The sequence below is a fragment of the Globicephala melas genome, chromosome 14, assembly GCF_963455315.2.
Source record: "Globicephala melas chromosome 14, mGloMel1.2, whole genome shotgun sequence".
Taxonomy (NCBI): Eukaryota; Metazoa; Chordata; class Mammalia; order Artiodactyla; family Delphinidae; genus Globicephala; species Globicephala melas.
In genome coordinates, this window is record NC_083327.1 from 6261792 (window position 1) to 6287829 (window position 26038).

General features: G+C 38.2%; 1 protein-coding gene across 3 annotated transcripts in view; it reads left to right on the plus strand.

The window, feature by feature from the left end:
• ADGRB3 (adhesion G protein-coupled receptor B3) overlaps positions 1 to 26038 on the plus strand; it is an 801091-nt gene that overhangs the window by 758306 nt on the left and 16747 nt on the right. For all 3 annotated transcript variants that reach the window (XM_030859191.2, XM_030859192.2, XM_060283891.1), the window contains 4 exons: positions 9809 to 9904; positions 11575 to 11614; positions 15362 to 16005; positions 25944 to 25979. In XM_030859191.2, coding sequence (XP_030715051.1) covers positions 9809 to 9904; positions 11575 to 11614; positions 15362 to 16005; positions 25944 to 25979 — 816 coding nt within the window. The remainder of the gene's footprint in view (positions 1 to 9808; positions 9905 to 11574; positions 11615 to 15361; positions 16006 to 25943; positions 25980 to 26038) is intronic.

The following is a 26038-nucleotide window of genomic DNA, read 5'->3' on the forward strand; positions in this document are numbered from 1 at the left end:
GTGTAATACAGATGTCAGCAATAAACCCACACATGTATTCCCAGAACATCGTAGGATGAGAAACAATGAAAACAGAAGAATGATTTCACATTGCAAGGGGAAGGGGGGATTTCATCACTTAAAAAATCTGATCTAGGTCTTTGTTACCAAGACATCACAAATTTCTACCTAGAATATCAGCACTAAAACTCTTCCAAGTGTTGATTTTTTTATAGACCAAAGTTGCTTAAAAGTTAAAAAAGAAATTGAGCTATGTTCTTCTCCGACCGTAACTATCCTGAGAGTCTTCTGTGTTAATGTTAGGTCTAATATGTTAATGTTATCTCTAATATGTTTATGTAACAAAATTGTTCAAAGTGTGTAGACACATGGTACATTTTTGATGGACGATTAAGGATGAATAGTGTGGGCTGTAAGCAAGATCCATGATTTATCTGCATGAGATTTTCAGAAGATATTAATACTTTAGGTGTTAAAGAGGAAAAAAATATCCCAACTCTAAATAAGCTTCTCTTTTTCTTCAGAAATAAGCTCTCTAAAAAGCCTTGGGCTATGATCAAAATATTCAGGTTTTAAAGTGACAGATATTTTGTTGGCTGATTCACAAAGTTGTGCTGCTTACATGAAGAAAAATGTTTGGCACAAAAATTCAATCCCATCAGAACTTTCCCATACTTGCTAATTGGACTAATAATTATCAAAAACATGATTTAAGGGTAATTAAATCATATAGTAAATGCTTCTATTAAATAGGTGTCTGTAAATCTATATTTTCTGTATTTATTGGGAATAAGACTATGGATATTGGCCCTGTTATTATTGCGTTTTCAATGATTAGTTCAAATTGAATAATTTTATAGTTGATAAATTAATAGCAGAGTGTCATGTCTCTCATTCCAACACTGAAATGGAAACTTGCATATCTAGTATTTTTTCATTGACCCTTAAAAATACCCTGTAACAGTGCTATAAATACACAGAGCAGATTTCAGTTATAGGCAAGTCTCTCAGAATTCCTCAGTGGCAATTGTTACCGAAAAACCAAAAGAACCCTGTTTAAATTTTGCAAATCCCAAAGACCACATCATAAGGATGTCTCACTGAATTCATAGAAATTCTTTCTGACCTTCTAAATGTGTGTTGCCCGACGCTAGCAATGGGTCTATCTCATAGTACCTGTGATCACACTGCCCTAGCATTAACCACAGTCCAGGAGAATAAGGCATCTTTCCATGTCCTTGCTATATCCTGTGAACAAACATCTCATAAAAATAGACCAAAGCAAATAGTCTCAATAGCTACCTGTAACATATTGTATAATGACTCAAATCTAGTGATCTACTTGATAATCCCATAGGAGATGCTAGGAATACAGTTTTATCTCTACTGCTTTCTTTTTTTTCACTTTAAAATATTTTTGTCACAATAATTCAAGATAATTTGTATGGACTTTTTTTTCTTTCTTTTTATTTGTTTAATATTTATGGTGTTCTTGCTGTATGCCAGCACCTAAGCTAAATGTTTATTTTTTAAATATTTATTTATTTATTTATTTGCCTGTGTCATGCAGCTTGTGGGATCTTATTTCCCCAACCAGGGATTGAACTCGGACCCTCGGCAGTGAACGCGCAGAGTCCTAACCACTAGACTGCCAAGGAATTCCCTGGTCTTTTTCTTTCTTAAAAGTGTATAAGCAATGTAAGGAATATTTCCTTCAATTTAGAAAGGGACTGGGTACAGATAAACATATTTCTGTTTCTGTGTATTTTTGATACATACTAACATAAAGTGGTTGTTTGTAGTCTTTAATGATTCATCCAATATGAATTCAAAAGGTTTTGGAAGCAACCTATGTGTCCATCGACAGAGAAATGGATAAAGAAGCTGTGGCACATATATGCAATGGAATATTAGCCACAAAAGGAAACGAAATTGAGTTATTTATAGTGAGGTGGATGGACTCAAGAGTCTATCGTACAGAGTGAAGGAAGTCAGAAAGAGAAAAACAAATACCATATGCTAACACATATACATGGAATCTAATAAAAAAAATGGTTCTGAGGAACCTAGGAACAGGACAGGAATAAAGATGCAGATGTAGAGAATGGACCTGAGGACACGGGGAGGGGGCAGGGTAAGCTGGGACGAAGTGAGAGAGTGGCATGGACATATATATACTACCCAATGTAAAAGAGATACCTAGTGGGAAGCAGCCACATAGCACAGGGAGATCAGCTCAGTGCTTTGTGACCATGTAGAGGGGTGGGATAGGGCGGGTGGGAGGGAGATGCAAGAGGTTGGGGATATGGGGATATATGTATACATATAGCTGATTCACTTTGTTATACAGAAGAAACTAACACACCACTGTAAAGCAATTATACTCCAATAAAGATGTTAAAAAAAAAAAGTCAAAGATAAAACAACAAAAAAAGGCTTTACCCATATTGACTTTTACAGTCTTCTATGAAGCAAGTGGGTCTGCACAGAGGGGAAGAGAGCCTTGCAGTTTAAGGAGAAAAGAAATGAAATACTGTAACTGTGGCATTTTGAATGTGATGTGTGTGGGGCTTCATCCATTTTAAAAGTGGCTTTGCTTTCAGTGGCTCGAATTAGAAAACCTAAATTATTTCAAGTCAAGAGGGGAAGGAGAAAGGATCATCCTACTACCATCTCAACTCAATTATATTCCACTTTTCTAAAAAAGCAAATTGGTTCTTTGACTAGCAGTTTGTTGTGACCTCCAGAGCTGATATCTTAATATTTCAGTTTCATAAAATGTTTATTCTTGAAGTACAGGGTCTTCTTCTGAAGTCCCTTTCTCTTTTGAATTGCTTTAGCAGATGTCACTGACAGAAGTGCAAACACCAAGAGGGAATAAGAATATTTTTAAAAATTAAACCATCTGATTTATCACAACACATTACTTTCAGCAACAAACCTAGATCTTGGAAACTAATATGTGTCATACGTAATGAGACAGGATCTAACAGAACAAATATAGGTGCTTCCTTCATTTAGCCATCATTTCTTGAGAAGAATTCATTTGCAGCATGCACATAGCGACATAGCTACTATTTACTATTCTCCACATTGCTATGGAAATTCTAACTGCACAAGAGTTATGAAAGCTTTGAAATAGTTCCTGTTGCTAGGAAACCACTTTCCTGGTGCCTTCACATTCTTCTCATCTCTCCTGTCTCTGGCTCTGCCTGGCTCTAAGACAGTCGGGCAGCTTGATGTCAGAGGGGTAAAATAACAAGATTGTAGTACAAAATAAGCTACAATAAAACCCCTTCACTGGAAGGAAGGGAAAAAGGAAAGTACTTAAATGGATAATTTTGTTGTATCGGTATGTGAGGATCCTAGGGCTGCTCTGTACATCAGTAACAGGGCCAAGCTCATCTTTCTCTTTCCCCAGCGCTGGCAGGAGAGCCAAGCTCCGCCAGAGGAGGTCCCAGAAGTTTCATCCAAACCTGGGAAGTGATTTTGTAACAAATGCTTAAAATAAACATGAACAGTTCTTTTCTTTCTTTCTGTTTCTCCCACTCCCTTCCACCTTTTTTTTTTTCTGTCAATGTCCCATTTCATCTTATTGTTTTCATAAAAATACAGATAAACAAACTTATTTACAAACACATGACAGTGATCATATGAAGCAGACAAGCCTCCTTAGCTATCTCATGTAAAACCAATATTCTCCCCAAATCATTTTAAAACGTAAATGAGGCCAGTAGTGGTGAAATAACTAGAGAGCAATTTGAAAAGAGGTCGTATTGCATATAAAAAAGTTCAGATGGAGAGTTGCATGAATCTCCCAGCTTGATCTACAGGGAATTTAGGTAGGACTCATGACCACGGAAGAAGGTACATTGTACAGCCCCCTGAAGAGCAGGGGCTTCAGTGGGTTTTGAAGATGGGGGTGTGGGTGATAGGAAACTTCAGAACTTAACGGGGTCCTGATTAAGAAAGCGAAAGTTTCAAGTGGAGGAAAATGGAGAGAGGGTCCCGGGCATACGACTTGCAAGAAATGAAGCCTGTGGTGAGTGGTAGAGAGTTGACTCTCCTCTGAGACCACCTGGGGCACATGGGGGCATAAAACAAGTGGAGAGATTTTTTTTTTAGTGGCTCTGACTGCAGCACCAAGAGAAAGACAGAACTGACGACATTTAAGGGCACAGCACTAAGTGATGTTTTAGAGCTTTCTCCTTGGGGTGTGCAGCGGCCTTGGTGAGAGGCCACAGTGTGTCGTGAAGAATAGATTTTAGAAGGTGGGTGAGTTGCCCAGGGTGGGGAGTGTTAGGGTCCTCGTCCTTGCTCAGAGGGGTGTTGGGTTAAAGGGAGAGCAAGGTGGGTTGCTAAGAGCTTTATCTTGGTCGTGCTGAATTGAAGCTTTCAAAAGAAATACATTTAAAGATTTTGTTTGTTTTGTTTTTAATAAGATAGAATGTGTGTCTGGAAGTGGGAGGATGGCTAAAGGTACCGCAATAAAGCTGGATTTTAATCGGAACAGAGGGTAGGAAGCACAGAGAGTGCCTTTAAATAGGAGCGTAGACAGGACCCAAGGAAGGACCATATAAAACCCTCTATACTTTTCCCCAGAAATCACCAGCCTCCCTTCACTCAATAGTCATCTCACCTCTTAGGCAGGAAAATATAAGTCTTATATCTCACTCCAGATTAGGTTTTCCTGATTGGAGCATAGTTGCAATTATGTCATTGATATTTCTACCCATCTTAATCTGCATGCGTGGTTCTCCAACTCCATACAGGAGGTTAACAAAAGCATGAAGTCAGATTAGTACAATGGCATCAGTGAACAAATTAAGACACAGAGAGCTCATGGCAAAGATTGGCAAACTCTGGCATGTCCGCCAGGTAGCATCCAGCCATAGCTTACTGTTACCCAAAATTCTTCAAGTGCCTGCCTGCATGAAAGGGCAAATCTCACCTCTCTCTCTCTTCAGACCCCAGGATCCCAGCTTGCAACAGTGTTAAGCTGGTGACAGGAAGTTGAGTATGTTTGGAGTAAAGTTTTAAAATTAATAAAAGAAATAAGAGGTCATGAGTTAGGTTTTTATTTTCTGCCTTGACGTGGATGGCGCGAGGCTATGATGAAGTATCTTCGGTGAAGGCATGGGTGGAGGTGGCTGGTGTATGACTTCCCTTTCCTTCTTTTCTCTCCTGCATGCCGAAGAAATACTGTTACATTTTTTCAGATCCTGTATGTGAAATGCTGTCTGGGGCAGCTTATGTGACCCCCAAATCTGATACAAAAAATAGTAAAAGCTGTGAGAATTTTGAGACTAAGTGAAAGATCCTTTAGGTGTTAGAGAATTCCGATAGAACATCATTAGGACTGAAAGTTGGGACCGAAGTCCATATTTTCCCTTCCACATATAGCAAATGACAAACCATTTTTGTTCATTTCCCTTGCTCTCAGAGAGGTCAAATAATATTTTAATAGTGTGTAGTCATTCATGGTGCTTCTGTGAATTGGTATTAGACCCATGAAATTGACAACACTCTTGTTCATTTAATGGTGAAATTATATGAAATTTCATGTAATTAAAAAGCCATTTGTACAGATGTGAATCAATAGAAACAATAGTCGATATTCGATTTCGAAAATAACCAGAACATTTAAGAAACTTCTCTCCTCCCAAGCTAACAATCAAAAAAATCACAAGAATGTAACTTTAAAAAAAAAAAAAAAAAAAGAATGTAACTTTATTTCTTTTCTTTGCTTAAAATGGTCTTCTGGAATTGGGAAGTCAGGAAGAAAAACTGGAGGTAAAGCTGTCTTCTTAAAAGGTGAAGCTTTGGGGTCTGTAGCTAAATACAGAGCCTGTTTCAAACAGTGCAGCTCTCTCCTGAAGCTTCCTCTGAATTGCAGCACTGCCAAGCAATGCTCCCTGCTCTTCCCCAGCAATCTCTAAATCTGGCACCGACTCTCACAGTGACATTGCCAGCTGTCGTCGGAGCGGGGACCAGCAGAGAAGCTCTCGCTGGCGGCTGCTGAGATGAACCGAATCACTGTCCCTAGGGGAGGGACAGGAGAGAGACACGCCCTGTGGACCTCTTTGAACTCTGGTCTCATCCAGGAATCTGTCCACAGGAAAAGGGTTGATAGCTTTTTCAAGAGATTTTAGAGCAGCCCCAGCAGGATCTGGTAGGGATAACTTTGGTGGTGCCTGGCAGGATCCTTTCAGAAGACAACCTGTTAGCTTATTGTGTTCACCTCACCTTATTTTTGGAGATGTTTCTTGCCACTCTTTTTTATTTCACAACATGATACCAGGTTTCCTTAAAGTCTCCTAAATATTACAGGGCTATTCACATATCAGTTCTTTGCTACACCCCCGATACTTTTTAACCCTCTGTCTGACGTCAAGGTGGAAGATCTATGGCAGAGTATTATAAAAAGAGGACATTTTGAAATCTAGATTTTAACTGTGCCAAAATTGGTATTAAATGTTTAATTATTCTAGACGGGTTTGTTTAAAAATTGTATTTACTGGTCCTACATAAGTTTAAAACATGATTGATATTGGAAGAATTCAGGTATAATGATTTTAATATCTAAAAAGAAATTTTAAATTAAATTGGAACCTCAAATAAGTGACTTGTTCTCCACAGTCAGTCAGCTTAAGGAGCTTAAATAGTAAATATCTGCATCTTCTAACAGTTATTTTTCTTCAGTCTTAATCACAAGGCAAGAAAGACACCAAGACTATTATTGGCCAGCGTTGTAAATGCTCCTTTGGGCACAGAAAGTTTTAATTTAAGCATGCAATAGCCAGGTCGAGATTCTGTCTTTTGTTTGTTTTTATGCTTTCTCCTTGTTCGGAATTAAGGTCCTTGTAGACTTGCTTTCTTAAAACTTCTAGCTGTTCTCCGTAAGTACAATACACATTAGTTCACCAAAGATAAAAGTCTCTTTGTTTACCTGATAGAACATTCATTTAGTTATCAAAATGTTTTCAAATAGCTGCAGATGCATTTTCCAGGTACTGTCCTGCTTGAAACACCCTTTTCTGTGATAGTACAAAATCTAGTCTAATCATGCTTCCCTGTCAGTGCTGGATAAATATTTAAGGCTAGTTCAGCTAGATTGCCTGAATGTATTTTTAAGATTTTTTTTTTAATCAAACAGAAGAATTTCTCCTGCAAATCTTTCTGAATTAGAAGGAACAGAGGCACTAAAAGTGTCAGAGAATCCAATACTTAAATCATGGCATTTATATGACCAGTAAAATGACCTTGAATTTACTGTAGACTTTTTATGCTTTTCTGTTTTATATTTCTTGTGACTAGCATTGACTGATTCATGGAGCTGACATCATTCTCCAGTATGGAAATGCCCTTAATCCATTGTCGTATTTGGGAGTTTGGTAGTTTAAGGTATCGATTTTGTATGTGTGTGTTATGAAAAGGAGATTTCTTTTATAGCTCCTTCAAGCAATCAGATAGTGGATTTTGAAGAGAAACTGACAGGAGTTGCTTTTCCGTATTTCATTGTCAGACAAAAATATCCTTGACAACTGCACTCTGAAGGCCTGAAAATAGAGTGGCTGGTGAACAAGCGTTAATGTTTCGTTTTACCAAGGGCCACCTTTCATATTTTACGGGTGCTGGTGCTCAGAAGCAGATTTGAAACAAATTCATGTGACAAGCTCCTGGAAGGCAACATTTCTAACACATTATTTATCTTCTTTTATAAAGTGTGTACTTCTTTAACAGTTGCCTCGGGGCACAAACAGAAAATTGGCAAGTACCTATTTTTCTGACATTAGTTCTTAGAATTTTTCTTCTGAAACAGATATACTTTCTTAGAGTTTTCCCCCAAATGCGAATTTCTGTGTAACAGAAACAGAGATCATCCGGCAAACAGGAGACGCATTACCCTAGTGTATAATGATCTTCTGATTATTAATTGTATCGCTTTATGTCTCACAGCTATGACTTCTTAATCTAAGAAGCATTCGCTTCTAAAGAGTCTAGTTTGTCCGTGCCATGTCTCCTCCAAGGGAGAAGCTGGATGAATTACTTCCAAATAGGCATCCAGTTCTTCAGGAAAAGATGATCAGACTAAATTTCACTGAGCCTGAACTTTTACTGATGTGTCTGAAAGAGGAAATAAGAAATTACCTCACCCAGTTGTCTCAGACAACTCCTTGTTCTTTTTTTCCAGAAAGTTTCAGATTTAGAAATATTAGAATATACACACTACTATAGATAAAATAGATGAACAACAAGGACCTACTGTATAGCACAGGGAACTCAATATCTTGTAATAACCTGTAACAGAAGAGAATCTGAAAAAGGATATATATATATATTATATGTATAACTGAATCACCCTGCTGTACACCTGAGACTAACACAGCATTGTAAGTTAACTATACTTCGATTAAAAAATGGTTAAAAAAAGAAATATTAGAATCAGAAAATGGAAGGGTCAGAGAATATGGAGTCCACCCCCCGCTTAATTCACAGCCATAGTGGTTGCATCACCAGGATCAGAATCTGAGGGGAGAAATCCAGCACGTGGGCAGAGGTCTCATGATGGAACTGCAGCCAGGGCTCAGTGGTGGTAACTAAACTTCATGTCACTTTCCACATCTTGCCGTTTGGGAAACAGGCTGCTAACGAATTTTTGAAATGGGTGAGAGGAGCTGAAAACAGCTTAATAGGCTCAGGGTTTTTTATGGCCAATACATAAACTACGCACATCTCACAACAAGTGACAGGATAGTTTATACACATGCTTTGCAAAACTGGACATCATTATGTTTCCCTTGGTGGCCCCTACAATGGTGCTTCAGGAAAATAGAAGGAATGCCACATCATCTGTGCTTTGTTTGATAACCCGATAAGACAGATTATAATAAACAAGGAGGGGAGTAACAATAATGTGAAGTCAGAAAAGCCAAATACTAGTAAAATGACGTTGCCATTGACTTGACTTATGGTGATGCCCACCGGCAAGCTCGTTAGGGGCCTAATGAGCTGCAGGAGGTGGACGGACTAGCAGACACAGAGGTACCACGACGTCAGAGTAGCTGTCGGCTGATTTGTGTGTTTGTTATTCATCTATTCAGGTTTATCCATGTGCTGTTTAACAAAGGATTTAACGTTCTTCGAATTTCCTTGTGATGTTTGTTCTTTGCTCAGAATCCAGTTGTGAATGTATATTAAGGAAGTTCGGCTTTGCTAAGTGGCCTTTTTTTTTTCCACGAGAATCAACCAGAAACAGAGTAGTTTTTGTTACCTTTTGGTTTCATTGTGTGTGGGGTTTTTGGTTTTGTTTTGTTTTGTTTTGTTTGCACATAAGGGCACATAGTACTTGAAGCAAGACAAGAAATGGTCTCCCCAATATGCATTACATAAGACATAAAAGGAAAATCCCAGATCAATTTTGGTCGACAGATCATTGAGTCATCTCATTCTTCCCAATGTTTAAAGCTGTTGTGAAGATTATGCCATACCGAATAGTAAATCCCCCTTGAAAGACAGGCATATTGTTTGTAGCAGTGGAAATAATCCTGCCGTCGGGCAAGAATGATTAGTATTGAGCCAGACACAGGCATCGGCACAGCTGAGGAGTTCCCAGCACCTCCCTCTACAGATGTTGGTAAATGATGAATTCCCTGGGCATGGACCAAAGTCCAGGTGCACCAAGTAAACAAAACGGGTATTGGATCATAAAAACAGTGATAATGGTTTTCTCAGTCAATTGCCAATATGGACAGTATCTGGTCATTACCAAGAGAGAAGAAAATGAATGTTTGTCCTTTTTTCACAGGTTCAAGATGCATTTAGATGCCGATTGAGAAACTGTCAGGACCCAATCAATGCTGATTCTTCCAGTTCTTTTCCTAACGGGCATGCTCAAATCATGGTGAGCTTTTAATTCCCCTCTGAGTCTTCATTCAGTCATGATTTCTCAAGGGAATAAGCAAATATTCTTAGTCATAAAATAGTATCAAAATTCCATTTTGAATGACTTTGACTGTAGTTTGGTCACAGGCTTGGAACTCTGATACCAGATGGCGGTTCTGTCTGGACTGGTTAGGAGTCCTGGATCTGTTACTGGACCCTTGATGTGTTGAGTGTGGAGTTTCTGGGTGACACCAGGGGGTATGTTCATCCTCACACAGAGTTAGGGTTAACAGTGTGTCCATAGGATCATGTTTGTTTACAGATCAGAACAGGATGGTACCTGCACATCTGGTCTTAAAGCAAGACCTGAAGTGGTTCTCGCCTTGCTTCCCATTCAGATTCCTCAGAGGAGCCGCACTCCAGAGCAAGGAAAAGCCAGCATCCTGGGATAGAACCCAGGCATTGGTGGCTCCAGGGGGCAGCCCAAGACGAGAGCCACTGCCCTAAAGTATGAGTGGCAGACACACTCCCAGAAGAAGGCCAACCATTGTACATGAGCTCTGACTGTTGTTGGGATAAGGGGTACTTTACACATAACCACTTCCGTATATTTTAGAAATGAAGTAAGGTTTAAACTGTGTCATTAACATCATGGCTTAAATAGAGTTTTCTTAGTAATATGCTTGATTTATTATCGATGTATTTGGATTAGGCAACACAAAAACAGTCTAAACGGTATAATAGTAACTAAGACAGGAGAAGGAATAATTAATTCCTTATTAAAAACAAAGAGATAAATACTGATATCTTGAATCTAAGAATTGATTAAGATGGGCTAATTTGGGCTTCCCTGCTGGCGCAGTGGTTGAGAGTCCGCCTGCTTATGCAGGGGACACGGGTTCGTGCCCCGGTCCGGGAAGATCCCACATGCTGCGGAGCGGCTGGGCCTGTGAGCCATGGCTGCTGAGCCTGCGTGTCCGGAGCCTGTGCTCCGCAACGGGAGAGGCCACAACAGTGAGAGGACCGCGTACCGCAAAAAAAAAAAAAAAAAAAAGATGGGCTAATTTAATTTCACCATTAAAAATAAACTAATTTGTTTACAGTAAAAGTTTGGGGAAAATATGAGGATGGAACTAAACTCTAAGCAGGTTCTAGGCCAGATTAGTATTGTTTAATCTTCAATTTTAATTCCTAAGCCTGAAAGTCTTTTGTCACATTTGCATGAAAATGTATCATCAGAAGAGCCTAGTTTGACTACTAAGGATTTGACAAAGCTGTATTATAAGATATTGCATTACAAACAATATATTCAAAATGAATGCATAAAAATATAAATAACAAAGACATTTATTTAAGTATCTTCATAATATTTCACATTCCAATCTTTTTATTGTGGTTTAAGGAATTGCCTTGAAATTCTGTTTTTTTACATCTGGTGTTAGATGACCGTGGGTATAGTTTTGCCTTATTAAAGTCATACACCATGTTCCCACTGATTTTATCCAACATGTGGTCTCTAGAAAATACTCTTGAAAACAATTTGATTATTCCTTGATAAACTTCCTTTGCACAAAACAATATCCTGGTATCTCATAGTCAGATATTTGTTAACTTCAGATAATTTGGTCAGTAAAAGTCACTTGAGGTCTTCATTAAATGATGATTCTATGTCATTATTTCTTGTTACAGACAGACTTTGAAAAGGATGTAGACATTGCTTGTAGATCAGGTAAGAATATTTGAATTTTGAAAATATAATCATTAGATGTTGAATAATTTTTATGATTTTGATTTTAAAGAAACTGCTGTGGTTTACCCATCACATATTCCTGTAAATGTGTAAATTGAGTCTTTCAACTGGAAACATTGTAATAGCAGATGTAGGAGAGGGGGGAGGGAATGAGAGAGAGGGAGAATATGAATGGGGAATGCGAGGAAGTGAAAATGGTTGATTGGAAGTACTGTGACTGCAGGAAAGCATTGACTTGGAGACAGAAGCCTTCCATCCACCTATTACTGGTTGTCAGGTGTAAGGCCAGTCAAGTTGGTGTCTCTCTGTGCCTCAATTTCATCATCCATGCTGGAAGGATGAAATACCATTGTGTGTGAGTGTGTTTGGGTGTGTGTGTGTGTATCACAGCTTTGTTGCTGTATTTTCAGAGCATGCGCACACCGTCTTAGAGAGCTGGGTCCCAGGGACAGTGTTCCCAACGTCTGTTCTCCAGCCTGTGGACACCCACCAAGAGTAGATGAATAATGTTCCTTTATATTGGGACAAAATATACCTTATTTAACCTTTTATTCATTGGTTTTCGTGGTGCCTTTGAGAATAAGAGTGAATATCCACTTCACCTAACTATCCAAATATTTGAAAACAAATACTACTTAGCCCAATCTAGGTCTTTTTTTTTTTTTTTTCCAGACTAAACAAACCATGTTTCTTCACTCATTCCTCAGAACATCTTCCCAGGCAGACATGGTACCCCAGGTGTCAATCATTTGAGATTATGGTGCCCAATTTTAACTATGCTGCCCACACTTAGCCAGCATTTATCACAGTTGGCTCTTTCCTTGTATTAATGCTATCTACCTTTGCATCTGATTTCATAGCAGCTGGTACAGTACCAGTGTCAACTGATTATCATTTAAAATTCCCAAGACTTTTTGTAGTAGCTGTCAGGGATTTCCCAGTCTATGATTTGTAAAAGTTCTGGGGTTTTTTTGTTTGTTTGTTTTTTTAGTCCTTGATGAAAAATCTAGCCTTTGCATTTATCTCTATTTGCTACTATCTTACTGGTTTTAGGTTACCATTCTATCCATTTGAAATTGTTTGGCCTTTGAAATTTTGATAAGAATGCCTTCTAAATCTTCATCCAAACTTTACAAATAAAGGAGTTATATTCATCTTGTTCTCTTTTGTTAAAATACCCATTTTCCCCAGATTCATTGTATTCTGAGATTTAGTATTCTTAATATTAGGCCAGTATCATTATTTTATTAGAAAAAAATTCTTTTAATTTTTCATTTTCTGTCCGTGCCTTTTTTTAGCTGAACTTATCAGGAACTTGCCCCTGTGTTTTTCTAAAGATTTCCTTCCATGTTGAGGTATATTCAGTGTTAAAGTCTCAATTCCTGGTCTCTGAATAATCTTTCCCTAAGTTTTGTTGAAATTCACTTTCCCAAAGGGTGGAGTGTATATCTGATTATGCTAAATATTCAGGTGCTTTTTGCTTTGTCTTGGTTTTATTTGCATTTTGCGCTTCACAACTTGACTAATTTCTCTCAAAATTCCCATCACTTCAACATCACATTTGTATGTGTAGGTGGTGTCGATTTGTTTATGTTTTATATTCAAAATTTGGATATCCATTTTAAGTAAGTCAAAGAAATAGTTAAATTTCTCATATAGAGTCGACACTACTTAATAAGAATTATATTTCCCCAAATATTTAAGATATACAAATTTTCAGCAAAGACAGCTGTATCATTGATAAAAATGTGCTACTATAACTACAAATCATATTACATTAATACAAACTAAATGTATTTTATACAAATGCAGATTATGAAATCAATATTCAGTACCAAGGTTTACTTTACAGTTTACAAAATACTGATAAAAGTATAAAATTATATGTCCTTAATAAAATGTAATAGGTTCCCATAACTAGCCTTTATATTGTATTGCTATAAATTTTGGATTAATTTTTGCCTACAGTTAAGGATTAAAAATATTCTTCCCTGAATTTGGAGATATCATAAGGTATTTTATTTGGAATATTACTAAATCTATTAACTTAACATACTTTATCTCTGAATATTTTCAAGTAAATTGTTCCTGGCAACCACAATTCATTACCTATCTATTAATTTAAGAGGTTTGGAAATAACTTTTTTAAACTGAATTATTCTACTTTTTAAACATTATAGTTAAATATAAAAAGTCACACCAAACTGTGGATTAATAAAAAATATGCAATGTAGATTTAACATCTTTTGTTTGTTTGTTTTGTTTTTTGGGGGTTTTTTTCTGCTCATTTTTAAAAATTTTGACTGGAGTATAGGTGAATTACATCTTGAATATCTAAGAAGAAAGAGACCTAATACAATGATTAAATACAGTATCTCTAAAGATAAAAGATATTACATGAATGATGCATGTCTTGAATTAATTTGAAAGCTTCTCTTCTTTGTAATAGGGAAAGACATTCAGAACCTTCTATTTTGCAAACTCTGCTTTAATGCATAATAATTAGGATGCTATTTGAAAACTGGATAATAATGGGTAAAATTGAATATGTCTGAGACTTTTCATGAGGAGATAATAAACCAAATAGTTATAGCTACCCATGCCTAACAAAACATTCAATGGCAATGGCTCTACTTGTTGATAGGGCAGTACTTGGAGGCCGTGTTGAACCACCTTGCACACAGTGCTGTTCTCTGTGCTTTCAGCACCACCATGACCAAGAAAACGTCTTCAGAATTTCATTCTCTCAGACCTCAAAACCGACAGTTGCCCGCAACTAAGCAGGCTTCAAGTCATTCTGCCTCCATTACACATAAAATATAATTTTCTTCCTTCTAGAGAGGGAAAAAAGAGAAAAAACTAAACTATATTTTCATAAAGAGTTCTGAACTCTTCTGTTGATTGGTTTTTCCTTAGTGTGGTTTATGTTTTCATTTTGATCTCTTTCTTACTACAAGCTATCATGCATTTTTAAGTTTTCTAAGTCATTATTTTGCAGGCTTAAAATGGAATGGAAGTTTTAGAGGCTCATACAGCTTTTTTCTGCTTAAAGTCAGTTGGCACTTTTAATACCCCCTCAAGGGCATTGGAGCTTATGGATTGATCTTGTTAAAAAAATGCCTTACTTTTCCTGCATGGAACTGAAGATGATAAATACTTTTGAACCCTGCATCTACTTGACCATATGGACTTCACAGATAAATGCTCATTAGTTTTCAATGGGCATAATTTTTGAAGGGATTTCTGATGTAGTAGGATGAAATTCTCATTGATTACCTCTCTCAAGAAGTATTTTAATGAGTAGAACTTGTAGAATACTTTAGGGGAAAACCCTTTAAGAAAAAGTCAAATTCTTGTTAATATATCCATAATTTTATAAAGCCCTTTGCAGTAGACAGATGGAGAAAATTTCTCTGGTAATCTACCTTTCCCCTGAAAAGTTAGGCTGAGTTATTTAGGGTTAAGGCACTGAGATTTTTGAAAGTCTGTTCATCAGTTTTCCCATATGTTTTATCTGTGGGCTGCCTGAGAACTATAAGAGCATGTCAGAATCAACACAGAGTGACTGAGTAATTTGGACCATGTGCAAAAAATAGATATGTAATTTTTAATAATTTTTATTTTACTAAGGAAAATGTTTAGTAAAATGAGGGACAACAGAATACAATAGTAGTCAATAAGTGTGCATTAACGTTCTTTTATTTACTTTTATGTTCTAATTCACAGTTCTTCACAAGGATATTGGTCCTTGCCGAGCAGCAACAATAACAGGCACCCTCTCCAGGATTTCTCTAAATGATGATGAAGAAGAAAAGGGAACAAACCCTGAAGGGCTAAGCTATTCAACATTGCCTGGAAACGTCATTTCCAAAGTCATTATTCAGCAACCCACAGGTCTGCACATGCCCATGAGTATGAATGAGCTGGGCAATCAATGTTTGAAAAAAGAGAACAGTGAGTTGCGGAGAACTGTGTACTTATGTACGGATGATAATTTGAGAGGGGCGGATATGGACATCGTTCATCCTCAAGAAAGAATGATGGAGAGTGACTATATTGTGATGCCCAGAAGTTCTGTTAATACCCAGCCATCAATGAAAGAAGAAAGCAAAATGAATATTGGCATGGAAACCCTGCCCCACGAAAGGCTATTGCACTACAAAGTGAATCCTGAATTCAACATGAATCCTCCTGTCATGGACCAGTTCAATATGAACTTAGAGCAACATCTCGCACCCCAGGAACATATGCAGAATTTGCCCTTTGAGCCTCGCACAGCTGTGAAGAACTTCATGGCCTCTGAGTTGGATGAAAATGCAGGATTATCGAGAAGTGAAACTGGATCAACGATATCAATGAGTTCTTTAGAAGTAAGCAATGGAACAAGCCTTCCCTTGATATTTGAAAGTTAGATAGATGATACACTGATAGATAGACTGATTGATTAATAGATAAGAGGTAGATAGATAGATAGATAGATGGATGGATAGATAGATAGATTCATGGGGCACTGCACTGGGGGAGAAGGGTCACATTAGCTTTTGCAGTTATGTATTGTCTAAGAATTTGGGGTATGTTGTGTTTAAGGTTCTGGACATATGCTTTTTCCAGTAGAGCATCAGAATCCCCTTTCTCGAGGTCATATTTTTAAAAATGAACCCTCTATAATTAAAATGATACCTATCTGTCATAATGGGAACCAAGTAGAGCACTCCTAAACAAACAGAAGATCCTCCTGATGTTTCTTGGGTACCAGAAGTCTTTTGGTGGTTAAAGTAGTTTCTGGATGGCACTACAAACTTTAAGCAAGGTCTGGGTTTTCTGTGTGAGGGCAGCTGTTAAAATAACAAAATTGGAATGTTTCAATGAGATCTACCATTACACTGATTATAGACTTTATTATTACCTTAGACTGATATCTTTCAGAGGAAATGTTTTTTTCTTAGCTCTTACAGAATTATGACCACTAAATGTTTTGGTCTTAAATTGTGAACTCTTGGGAGGGATGTAAATCAAGCAGATCAAGAGTCAGGACTCTGAGGTCAAACCACAAGGCTTTTGTGGAAAAGCAAGCTCCCCTCAGCTTCCTTTCTACCCACAAAGTGATGTAAAGAGTAGTCAACAGGTATCAATATCACTCATATTGTATTACAATTAATCAAGTAAGATCTAAGTCAAGTAAGACAAGTAATGTCTAGTTTTCTTTTGACATACCTCCTGTAACTGTTTTGTATGTGACTTTCATATCCTCTGTCTTGAAGTTTTGCTGTAAACCCACTGCGGATATATTGCATATGTTCAATATACAATGCAATATATGCATTTTTTAATATGTATTGCCAATTGTCTTAATATAACAGATTATTTCATAAGACAATATAATCGGTTGCCTACTCTTTCCATCAGAAGTTTGTTGACAATATTCTAATGTTCAAAAGTGCCCAGAGGCAATTGCCCCTTCCTTCTTCCCACAAGACTGTGCCTTCTACGAGGCCAAGATGAAGAGACACCCTGAAAGGCTGGAGTGACTTGATGTGCGGTGTAATTTTGAGGGTTTTCCCAGCTGCATTGAGGAAATTCTACCTTAGATGGGAATCTAGGATAAATCCCTAAATTCTGTCGGTAGATCAGACCTAAACAGAATAGGGTTTCTGAGGAGAATCATTCTTTGGAACCAAAGGCATAGGGGCAGTGAGTCCAAGTTCACTCCTGAGTGGCTGGAGCTCCCTGTAGACAAGAGCGTCCAATCATTCTGAATTAGCAGAGTAGCCACTGTTTCCATCTCTAACTTGCATATCCCAGAGACTAGCAGGTCTACTAAAATAATGACCACGTAAGCACAAACTACATAACATTTATGCAAAATCACAGAAGTTTTTACAAGAATTTTCAGTGAGTGTGCATATAATAACATAACACTGTAAATAATCTTAAAGACCATATGGAGTCTTCTACATAGAATGGCTCTTTAAAGTGTGCTAGAAGGGTTAGAATGGAATTGCATTAAAATATTTTGCTTGTTATAAAAATGCTTTATGTCTAAAAGGCTTAAAACCTTGCTGGGTTTGATATTGTACAGGTTGTATGTGTTTGAACAATAGACTGAATTTCTGAGTGCTGCTTTGTTCAATGGTAATTTTTCCAAATCTCCATATCCTTATTATTAAGAATAAGCATCATATATAAGTGTGATTCAGCCAAAAGATCTGCATTTAAATGACTTAGAAATCACAAGGCTTACATCTTGAAAAGGAGAAAATTCAGGATTCAGAATGAAATTTCAGTTCCTCATTTTCATTCTTTCAAAGAGTTTAATAGTTAGTAATTGCTTAGGGTGACCATTTTAGGAGACAGCTGAATATATAGATGTGGGAATGAATAATAAAAATTAGCATTTATATAGCATCTTTCATTAGCAGATCCTCAAATCACCTTAAAAACGTGAATTAATTAATCTTCGCGACACCTCTGGACGATGGATAAGTTGTTCTAATCCTTGAAGTAAAGTCATTTGTCCAAGGTCACAGTGTAAGTGCACAGCAAATCTAGGACCGGAATCTTTCTGTCCTGATCAATTTTACGCTGTCTCAAAGAGACAGTTATGTGCCTGAACATTAGCATGAGCATAACTTTATAAAGTTCATTTAACCCTGGACAGACACTTGGTCTTATGGAATAAAGACGTGAAATGGATGAAGTGTAGATGTATACAGCTAGTAGATTTTGGAGATAAGACTGTGGCCAGATAAAGTCTGGTGTGGCTTCCTTTGTGGGCAGAGTGAGCCACACTCTGTCTGCAGTGAACCAGCAGGTAAGCTGATATTCTGACAATAGAGGAAAAGCAGAAAGATGACTAGAGTATCTACATGGATTGTGGTGCGCAACAGTAGCCAGGAGGTGTCTTGAGACCTAGAAGACAATACAGAGATGAAAGTGAGTGCCTATGTGGCAGCCATGGGGCCGTAGAACAATTTGAGTCTTCTCTGAGTGAGAAGGGAGGTTCCAGCCACAGGGGCATCCCTGCCTGGGAAACCGGGGCAGCAGAGGACGGCCAGATGCCTCAGGGACTTTTCAGGGATGGAATAAAAAGATGTTCCTAGTAATTCAGGAAGTTGCCTCCAGAGGAGTGGGTGTTCACAATTTGACAAAGTGGGAAGTGGTGGGAGAAGAAAAAGAAGAGGGTAAAACCTGGCAGTTGCAGCCCAGAAGTCAGTATTGTGAGGAAGAGTGCAGGCGAGGAAAAACAAGAGTCAAAGGAGAAAGAAACAAAGCCAAAGAGTGGGTGGAAGTATTTATTCAAATAAGCAGGAGGCAACAAAGCAAGAGGGAGGCTCCCCAGCCCTGAAGGCAGTGCCAGCAGAAAAGGCTCCAACCTCCAGGACAGCTTGTTCAGCTAACCCCCAATTATTCAGCGTAGAAAGTTTAATAAATGCATCAAGTTTTTTCGGCATAAAAGCATTTCCAGCTTCTCTCCCGTCTTAATATTATCTTGTGTCTTTCTTTCATGTAATATGTTATCTGCCAATTTCCGAACTGTATCCATTCCCAGAATGGACTTGTTAAGCAATTCTGAAAACTTTAGATTTACACAATTAGGGATTCATTGCAATATGCACATGGTAGAATGTCTCACAATGGCTTCAGTCCTAGATGTCCTCTAATTGCTTAACATTGTCATCAGTATTTAAGTCATTCACCTTCAATTAATGAGCAAAATGTGTTGAGTGCATGGTATGTATATAAAGCAAAAAACTACGAGGTACTGTGAAGCAAGTGGGGAAAAAAGAAGTATCAGCGTTCTCAAGCCATTGAGCACTATGAGATATATCAATAATTTAAACCTTGGGCTGTGGTTCTATTTACTTTTTGAAAAATTATAGATATATCAGTGTAAGAAGATAGGTCAATATTTGTCTTGACTTATTGGAACATTCGATGGCTTGTAGCTGGTAGATCTAAACAGGACACATTTCCTTAGTCAAAGCCTTCCCTCTTGTGTGCAGGTCCAGGGCCCACCTTCACCCTTTTTCCCTTGTGTCTCTCGGGGTTGATACAGGTTCCTAGCTGGGTGAGAAGACTGGCCACTAGGAAACACTGTGAGAGATTGGAGGCTGGGGAAAAGAAGGAATCCAGGGTGTTTTCCTCCCTCTTTCTGCTTTGGGCAGTACCTCATGTCTCCTTAGCTGTTCTGTAGGGCCTCCAGCTTCTGCCAGGTGCCTCAGCCCCCGGGCTTAGGTCGAAGTGTCATCTCCCCATGTCCGTCCAGCCTGGTGGGCGGGGGTGGGCAGTAGCCCCTTCTCCTGCAAATCTCTGGGTTCCCTCGTGGTCCCTTTTGTGGCTTCTCAGTTCCTCCATCACTGGGATTCCTGTGAAACACTTTTCTCCAATGTAAGCACATTAAGTGCTTAGCTTAGCTTTGCCTTAGCTTTTCTTATAACTAAACAGAGTTAGATAGTAAATTGCACAATTTCTTTTTTAAACAAAGTTCTGCTACTCCAGGTTTTCTGAACATTCAGATATAACTTAACAATGTATCTCAAAACATGCTCAGATAAATCTCTCTCAATGTATAAATGGGTAAATGGGTACCATTCTAGGGTAACTTTTTATACACCAGTTTTCCTCTGGACATGAATTATAGAGCTCTCAGCATAATGGTTTTGAAAGGTAAAACATTTTAGCTATAGTGGCACATCGCAGGTGCTTCCCTTATGGCTGTTGTGAACATCAAATTGGATAATGTATGTGAAAACCCCTTTGAACATTGTAAGGAGCACTTCAGATGTAAGGTCGTGTGATTATTATTTCATTACCATTGTATCTTGAATATCGGTAAAGAAACTTGTTTGCTGTACTAGGTCAGTATTCAGGAAATTAGACAAAATGTTATGGCCATACTTCTGTCACTAACAGAAACCATTGTAGGACTGACCATTGGGCAGAACATCTTTTTTTTTTTTTGAAAATTTTTTTCCTCATGTAGCTGTGGTGAAAGAAATGCTTGCCCTTCTTCAGTGTTTTGTTTTTGCTCCTGGATTAGGAAATTTTGTCTTTTATGCAGGTGTACAAGCAAAATTAGCTCAAATAACTCATTTTTCAAAATTAATGATTCTCAAGTTTCATTTACACAGATATTTTGAATGGATTTGACATCAAAGCTTTCTCCTTGAGTGGGTTCATTGCTCAGTCTGTAATGGAAACTTTTAATGGCAGTCACATTGACATTTATTAGTCCATGGAATTTATTCCTCATTGTGAATCTTCTAGTATCCTGTCCAACTTAATTTGCAAAGGCACAAACAACGAAGTATTCCCTTTGAGAAATTATTCATCATTCTACAAGGCTTTGCTATGGACAGATGCCATTATACACATCCTTGCTAAGTATTCCTCTGAGTAGCCTCATACTGGTGTGCATTTTCTTACTCTGACATCATCCTAAAGAATTTTCCCCTCTCTTAGTGGTGGGCCTGCATTCTTCTAAATGGTCTCAATCCTCTTGGCTGTCAATAGATCTATTCAAAATGGTTTTCTTTGTGTATATAGCCCACATGCTTATCCAAATTCTCCTGGAGTATTCCTGAGAAAAAGAACAAAACACAACCAAAATACAAGTCATTCTTTTGGATTTGTTTGGCTTTCATAGTGTAGCTCCTTCAGTCTTTCATCAATAATTTTGTGAATGTCTACTATTATGCCAGACCCTCTGATAGATGCCAGGGATATAAAAGTGGCCAAGACAGATGTGGATCCTGCCCCGGTGGTGAATAAACACTATGGAAGAGACAGATGGTGAACTGTTAACAAATGATTAATCTAAAAGTGTGTGCTGTGCTGGGAAATAACCGTGGAGTGTGAGAGACAGGCTTCTTTAGAGGAGGTGATCTGGGGGGCCTTCTGAAGCTCCACGGGATGAACAATGAAGTTAAGGAGGAACATGGCTTGTGAGATGCTGAAGGATCGGGGGTGTTTCAGACAAAAAAAATTGCAGGTGAAGAGGTCCTGGGCAGAAAAGAGCTTGGAATATTCTCATAGGATTAGAAGACACATGTAGCACGGGGCAAGCTTCTTAAGTCCAAGTTGGAATAGGAAGAAGAGACCAGATTTTGCAGAACCTTGTAAAATGAAAGAAAAAATTGAGGACAGTTAAGCAACTGTCATGATCATTTCTCCATCCATCCATCCATCACTTTGATGGTTTGGAATGGAAAGGTTTAGGATCCAGTGGTAGTGGGAGAGGTAGTAGAAGTGGAGCAGAAAGCTGGAGGACAGTTAGGAGACCACTGAGGTCAACCACACAAAAGACAAGAATGCCTTTGACTGTGGAGGGCAAATTAAGATGTGTTTTGGATATAGAACAGATGGCACTGCTGGTGGATTTGATGTGCAGGATGAGAGGCAGGGAGGGCTGAAGGGTGACTCCTAAATGCCTGGCTTCACCAACTAGATATGCAACATTTCCTGTGACAGGAAAGAAAAGGGTGTTTGCAAGTTAAAAGATGGTATTGAAAACCCTGGGAATGAATGATTTCATCCAAGAGAGAATATAAGAAAAAAGAAAACTATGGAACTCAACATTTAGAAGTCAGGGAGAAGAGAAAGAGCCAGCAAAGGAGACTTGGCAGACAGAACTAGAGCAAATAAGAAGGAGGAAAAGAAAACAAAAGGAAAAGCTGAGAGAGATGAGGAAGGGATTAACCTTCAAAAGCTTCTGAGAGTCCATTAAGATGAGGAGAGAAAATTGACCTTGGAAACCATCCAGATGGAGCTCACCTGAGACCTTGACAACAAGAATTTTAATGGAATGTTGAGGACAGAACAGAAGTTGGGGTGAGTTCTAAGTGGGAAATTAAGAAAAGGAAAGAGCATAAAAGAAATGTCACCTACTATGACAAAAAGGATGATTTATATCAAGTTATTTGGGAACTAGGGGATGTACAGAGAAAGGGACTTATATCTTCCTAAAATATGTCAACACCATCCTGGCTTATTTTAAATTTGTATGTAGCATTTCTTCAATTATCAACTTATCATAAAAGTTGTTATGACTTGATCACTTTTCTTCATTGATTCTCATCTTTTAAACATATAACCATTCTTTCTAACCACTTTCCAATGACATTCCAGAGAGCTCAGAGGGACATTTGAATTAGCACGTAAGTCAGTCACAGTTTCCACAGACTTCAATGCTTTGAAAGACCCTCCAGCACATTGCGAAACAGACTGAGAGATAGTGAGTGTTATAATGAGGAACTGATAAACAGAAGTTAACATTCTGGTCCTTCCATTCCATCACAGATTTCCCAATGCAGATACTTCTTTAAGATAAAATAGATTTTGCGATGGGAGACCCATCATGAAAGTGAAGTCTGCCACTGTGTTGCATCATGGCTTATAAACTATCTCATGTTAGAATGATTTTAAGTTATTTTATTTGACACAAATTATTGTAAATTGCCATCCGATTTTTCTCTCAAATAAGTGCCATATCGATGCTTTTTTTCTCCTTTAAAATATAATTGACAAGTAAAAGTTCATCTGCCTGACGTTGCTTTATGCTTGCAGAGCATCTCGGTCCCACTGCTGTCAGCCTGGGATTGACTGTATCCCGTAATGTTATTCTTGCTGAGTTCTAGGGGCAATCAGCAAACTACCTTGGCTATGAACAATCACCCCTTACACCACTGAGCAGTTACTGAGCAACAGCGGAGAAAACACAGGGTTTGCAGGCAGAACACCTGAGTGGGAATCCCAGCCCATGTGATAACTACCCAGGTGAAGTAGGCAAGTTATTTGAACTCTTCTGGTCCTCAGTGTTCCTCATTCATAAACAGGGATAATGCATAGTACTTTCCTAACCATCCCACAGGGCAGTTAGCATGTTCAAACGTGAAAGCACTTTATAAAAGGTCTGAACACTTGGTCAGGATTGTGGGGACATGAATAATGTGCACATTTTATCTCCCTTGGACTCTCAAAGTCTGCCACATTTTTTTCCGCTCTCTAATTTTTAAGTCTTCACTGCTGTATTTTCCAGCCCACCTCTTCACCTTACCCCCAACTATCTTTCGGCTGTTTCAACTGAAATCTGTTTCACGTGTTCATTTCCTAGTCTAATCCCTCAAGGTTGCTAGTTCCGCTATATACTCTTAGGTTAGAATGTGATTTTAATAAAGTGAATAGACGAGAGAGAAACTTATTTGTGGGGGTACATCTGTTTTCTTTTCTATGTTTCACATCTGCATAGGTGGCATCTGCTCTCATAGGGAGAATCTATCTCTGCCGTTCCTCTGGGTTCCTATCTTTTGTTCTTGTGCCTGAAATCGGCAGCCTTCAGCAATATGCATCCATCCACATTTCCAGTTCTTAGGCAACACAACTTTGCATTCAACGAAGAAGGTAGCACATGGCTGTTAGGACCTTTGCAATGGAGAAGCCCTCAACACGTGCAGTGGACGGGCCTCTTTGCTGACTAACTGAACATTTTTCATCAGGTTTCACTATTTAATTTTCAAATGGAAAGCAAAGCATGAGACTCATGTTCTGTTAATAATTGCTTAACACTGTTTCCATGCTTGAATTTTGCTGTATTAAGAAAGAATTTTGCTTAACGTATACTTACAGAAGTGTCCTGCTGAGTCACAGTGCCAAGAAGGCAAAGCGTCCGAGAGCAGAAGGGAAACCCTGACATTTGGTCTAACATCTCACAGCAAAGCGGGTTGCAGTGCGCTGGAGCCTGGCTGTTACACAGCACAGTCAGACAACAGCAGTGGCAGGGAGATGGCGAAGGAGGGCTGGGTTAAACAGCTTCCCACGCACGTCTCTTCTTGCAGGATGCCACCAGGGCTGGCCTAGAGTCTGCTGGCCACAGGGAGCAAAGTGAGCTCAGGCTGACTTTCCCTTGAATAAAGCAGCCCCCTTCTCAGCGCTCTCCACAACGGCATTGAAAGACGCGGCTCTCAGTCTTTAAGCAGCCCCACCAAAATCAAATGATTTCAGAACTTCTAAACTTTTTATTAAACAAAATCTCTCTTTGGGTATGTTGCTTTCTGTTTACTGCAACATCCTTTGGGGGAGGTTGGTTACCTAGGAAGGTTCCAGGTCTATAGTGACGATTTTAACTCTCACTGGAGAAATTTAGTCATATTTTCCAGTAAACTGCATTAGTTCCTTTCTTTCTCTCCTGATACTCAACAGTTACAAGAATCTCTCACCTATCTTGGATACGATTCCCTCGTAGGTTATTGAAATGTATGCTATAGCTATTGGGATGGGAGAAGACGAACAAATAAAACAGAAGAAGTTTGTCCAAAGGTTCATATATTTTCCCAACTTCCTGGATATTACATGTTGTTTAATATTTATTAATTCCCCCTGTATTTCATTCCCACTTCTTCAAAAAAGAAAAAAAAAAAGAGAGAGAGAAAAAGCCTGTATGGAAACTTTTGATATCCAACAATTTGGTGAACTCTGTATTTATCAGCTATCTCCTTCTACAGCTAATCATTCTAAGAATCCAGTGACTGCTTAGAGCAGATGTTTAGAACACCTTCCCTGCACTAATATTATATAATCACATTAATTTCATTTTAATCATGTTTCCTGATTTTATCAAGGCATATTTACCTGTAACTAGATTCGGGAACTGTTTAACAGAGTCAGAGGCATAGTGAGGTATTTACATCAATATCCATGTCCTGCTGAGGTGTAGACTGTTTGTTATTCATTTTACTAAATTAGAACAAATACTTCAGCTCCTAATGCCTAGCACTGAGAGGGACTTTCCTGTCATGGAGGACTACCAAATACTAAGAAATTTATGGGTGAGACCTATATAGAACTTTGGAATATAGACAGAGGGTTGGATAGAATTTGGTAGAAATGAAGATTGCAGGGGGATGGTGCAAGGTCTTGAGACAGCTAGATGATTTTCCCACACAGCTTTGAACCCTTTGTGTCTATAAAGTAGTTTTGCTGTAGTAGACCGAAAGTCTCCTTCAAGATTGAATGTTTTGTGTGAATTTTCACTTAAATTTTTTTTCCTTATTGAAAAAATTAGAGTTAAGAGGCCAAGAGAAATATATTGTATATTTATATTCTTCAATTGTAAAAGAAGTCCAAAGTGAAAATGGAATAATGTGAGTGGAATAGTTTGAAATCATAAAAATGTTCACAGATTCTTATGTGCAGGAAATACTTATAACACAATGAAGCAGGATTATCTTATTGAAAGCAGTAAATTTTGTTTTATTTGAATGACTGAACATAACTTTATTGGTTTTTCTTCTTTTTAAAAAATATCTAACAGAGAAGAAAATCACGATATTCAGACCTTGACTTTGAGGTAAGTGTCTAAGGATTATTTTTTTAATTTTAATTACTTGAATTCAAAGTTGGTGTATA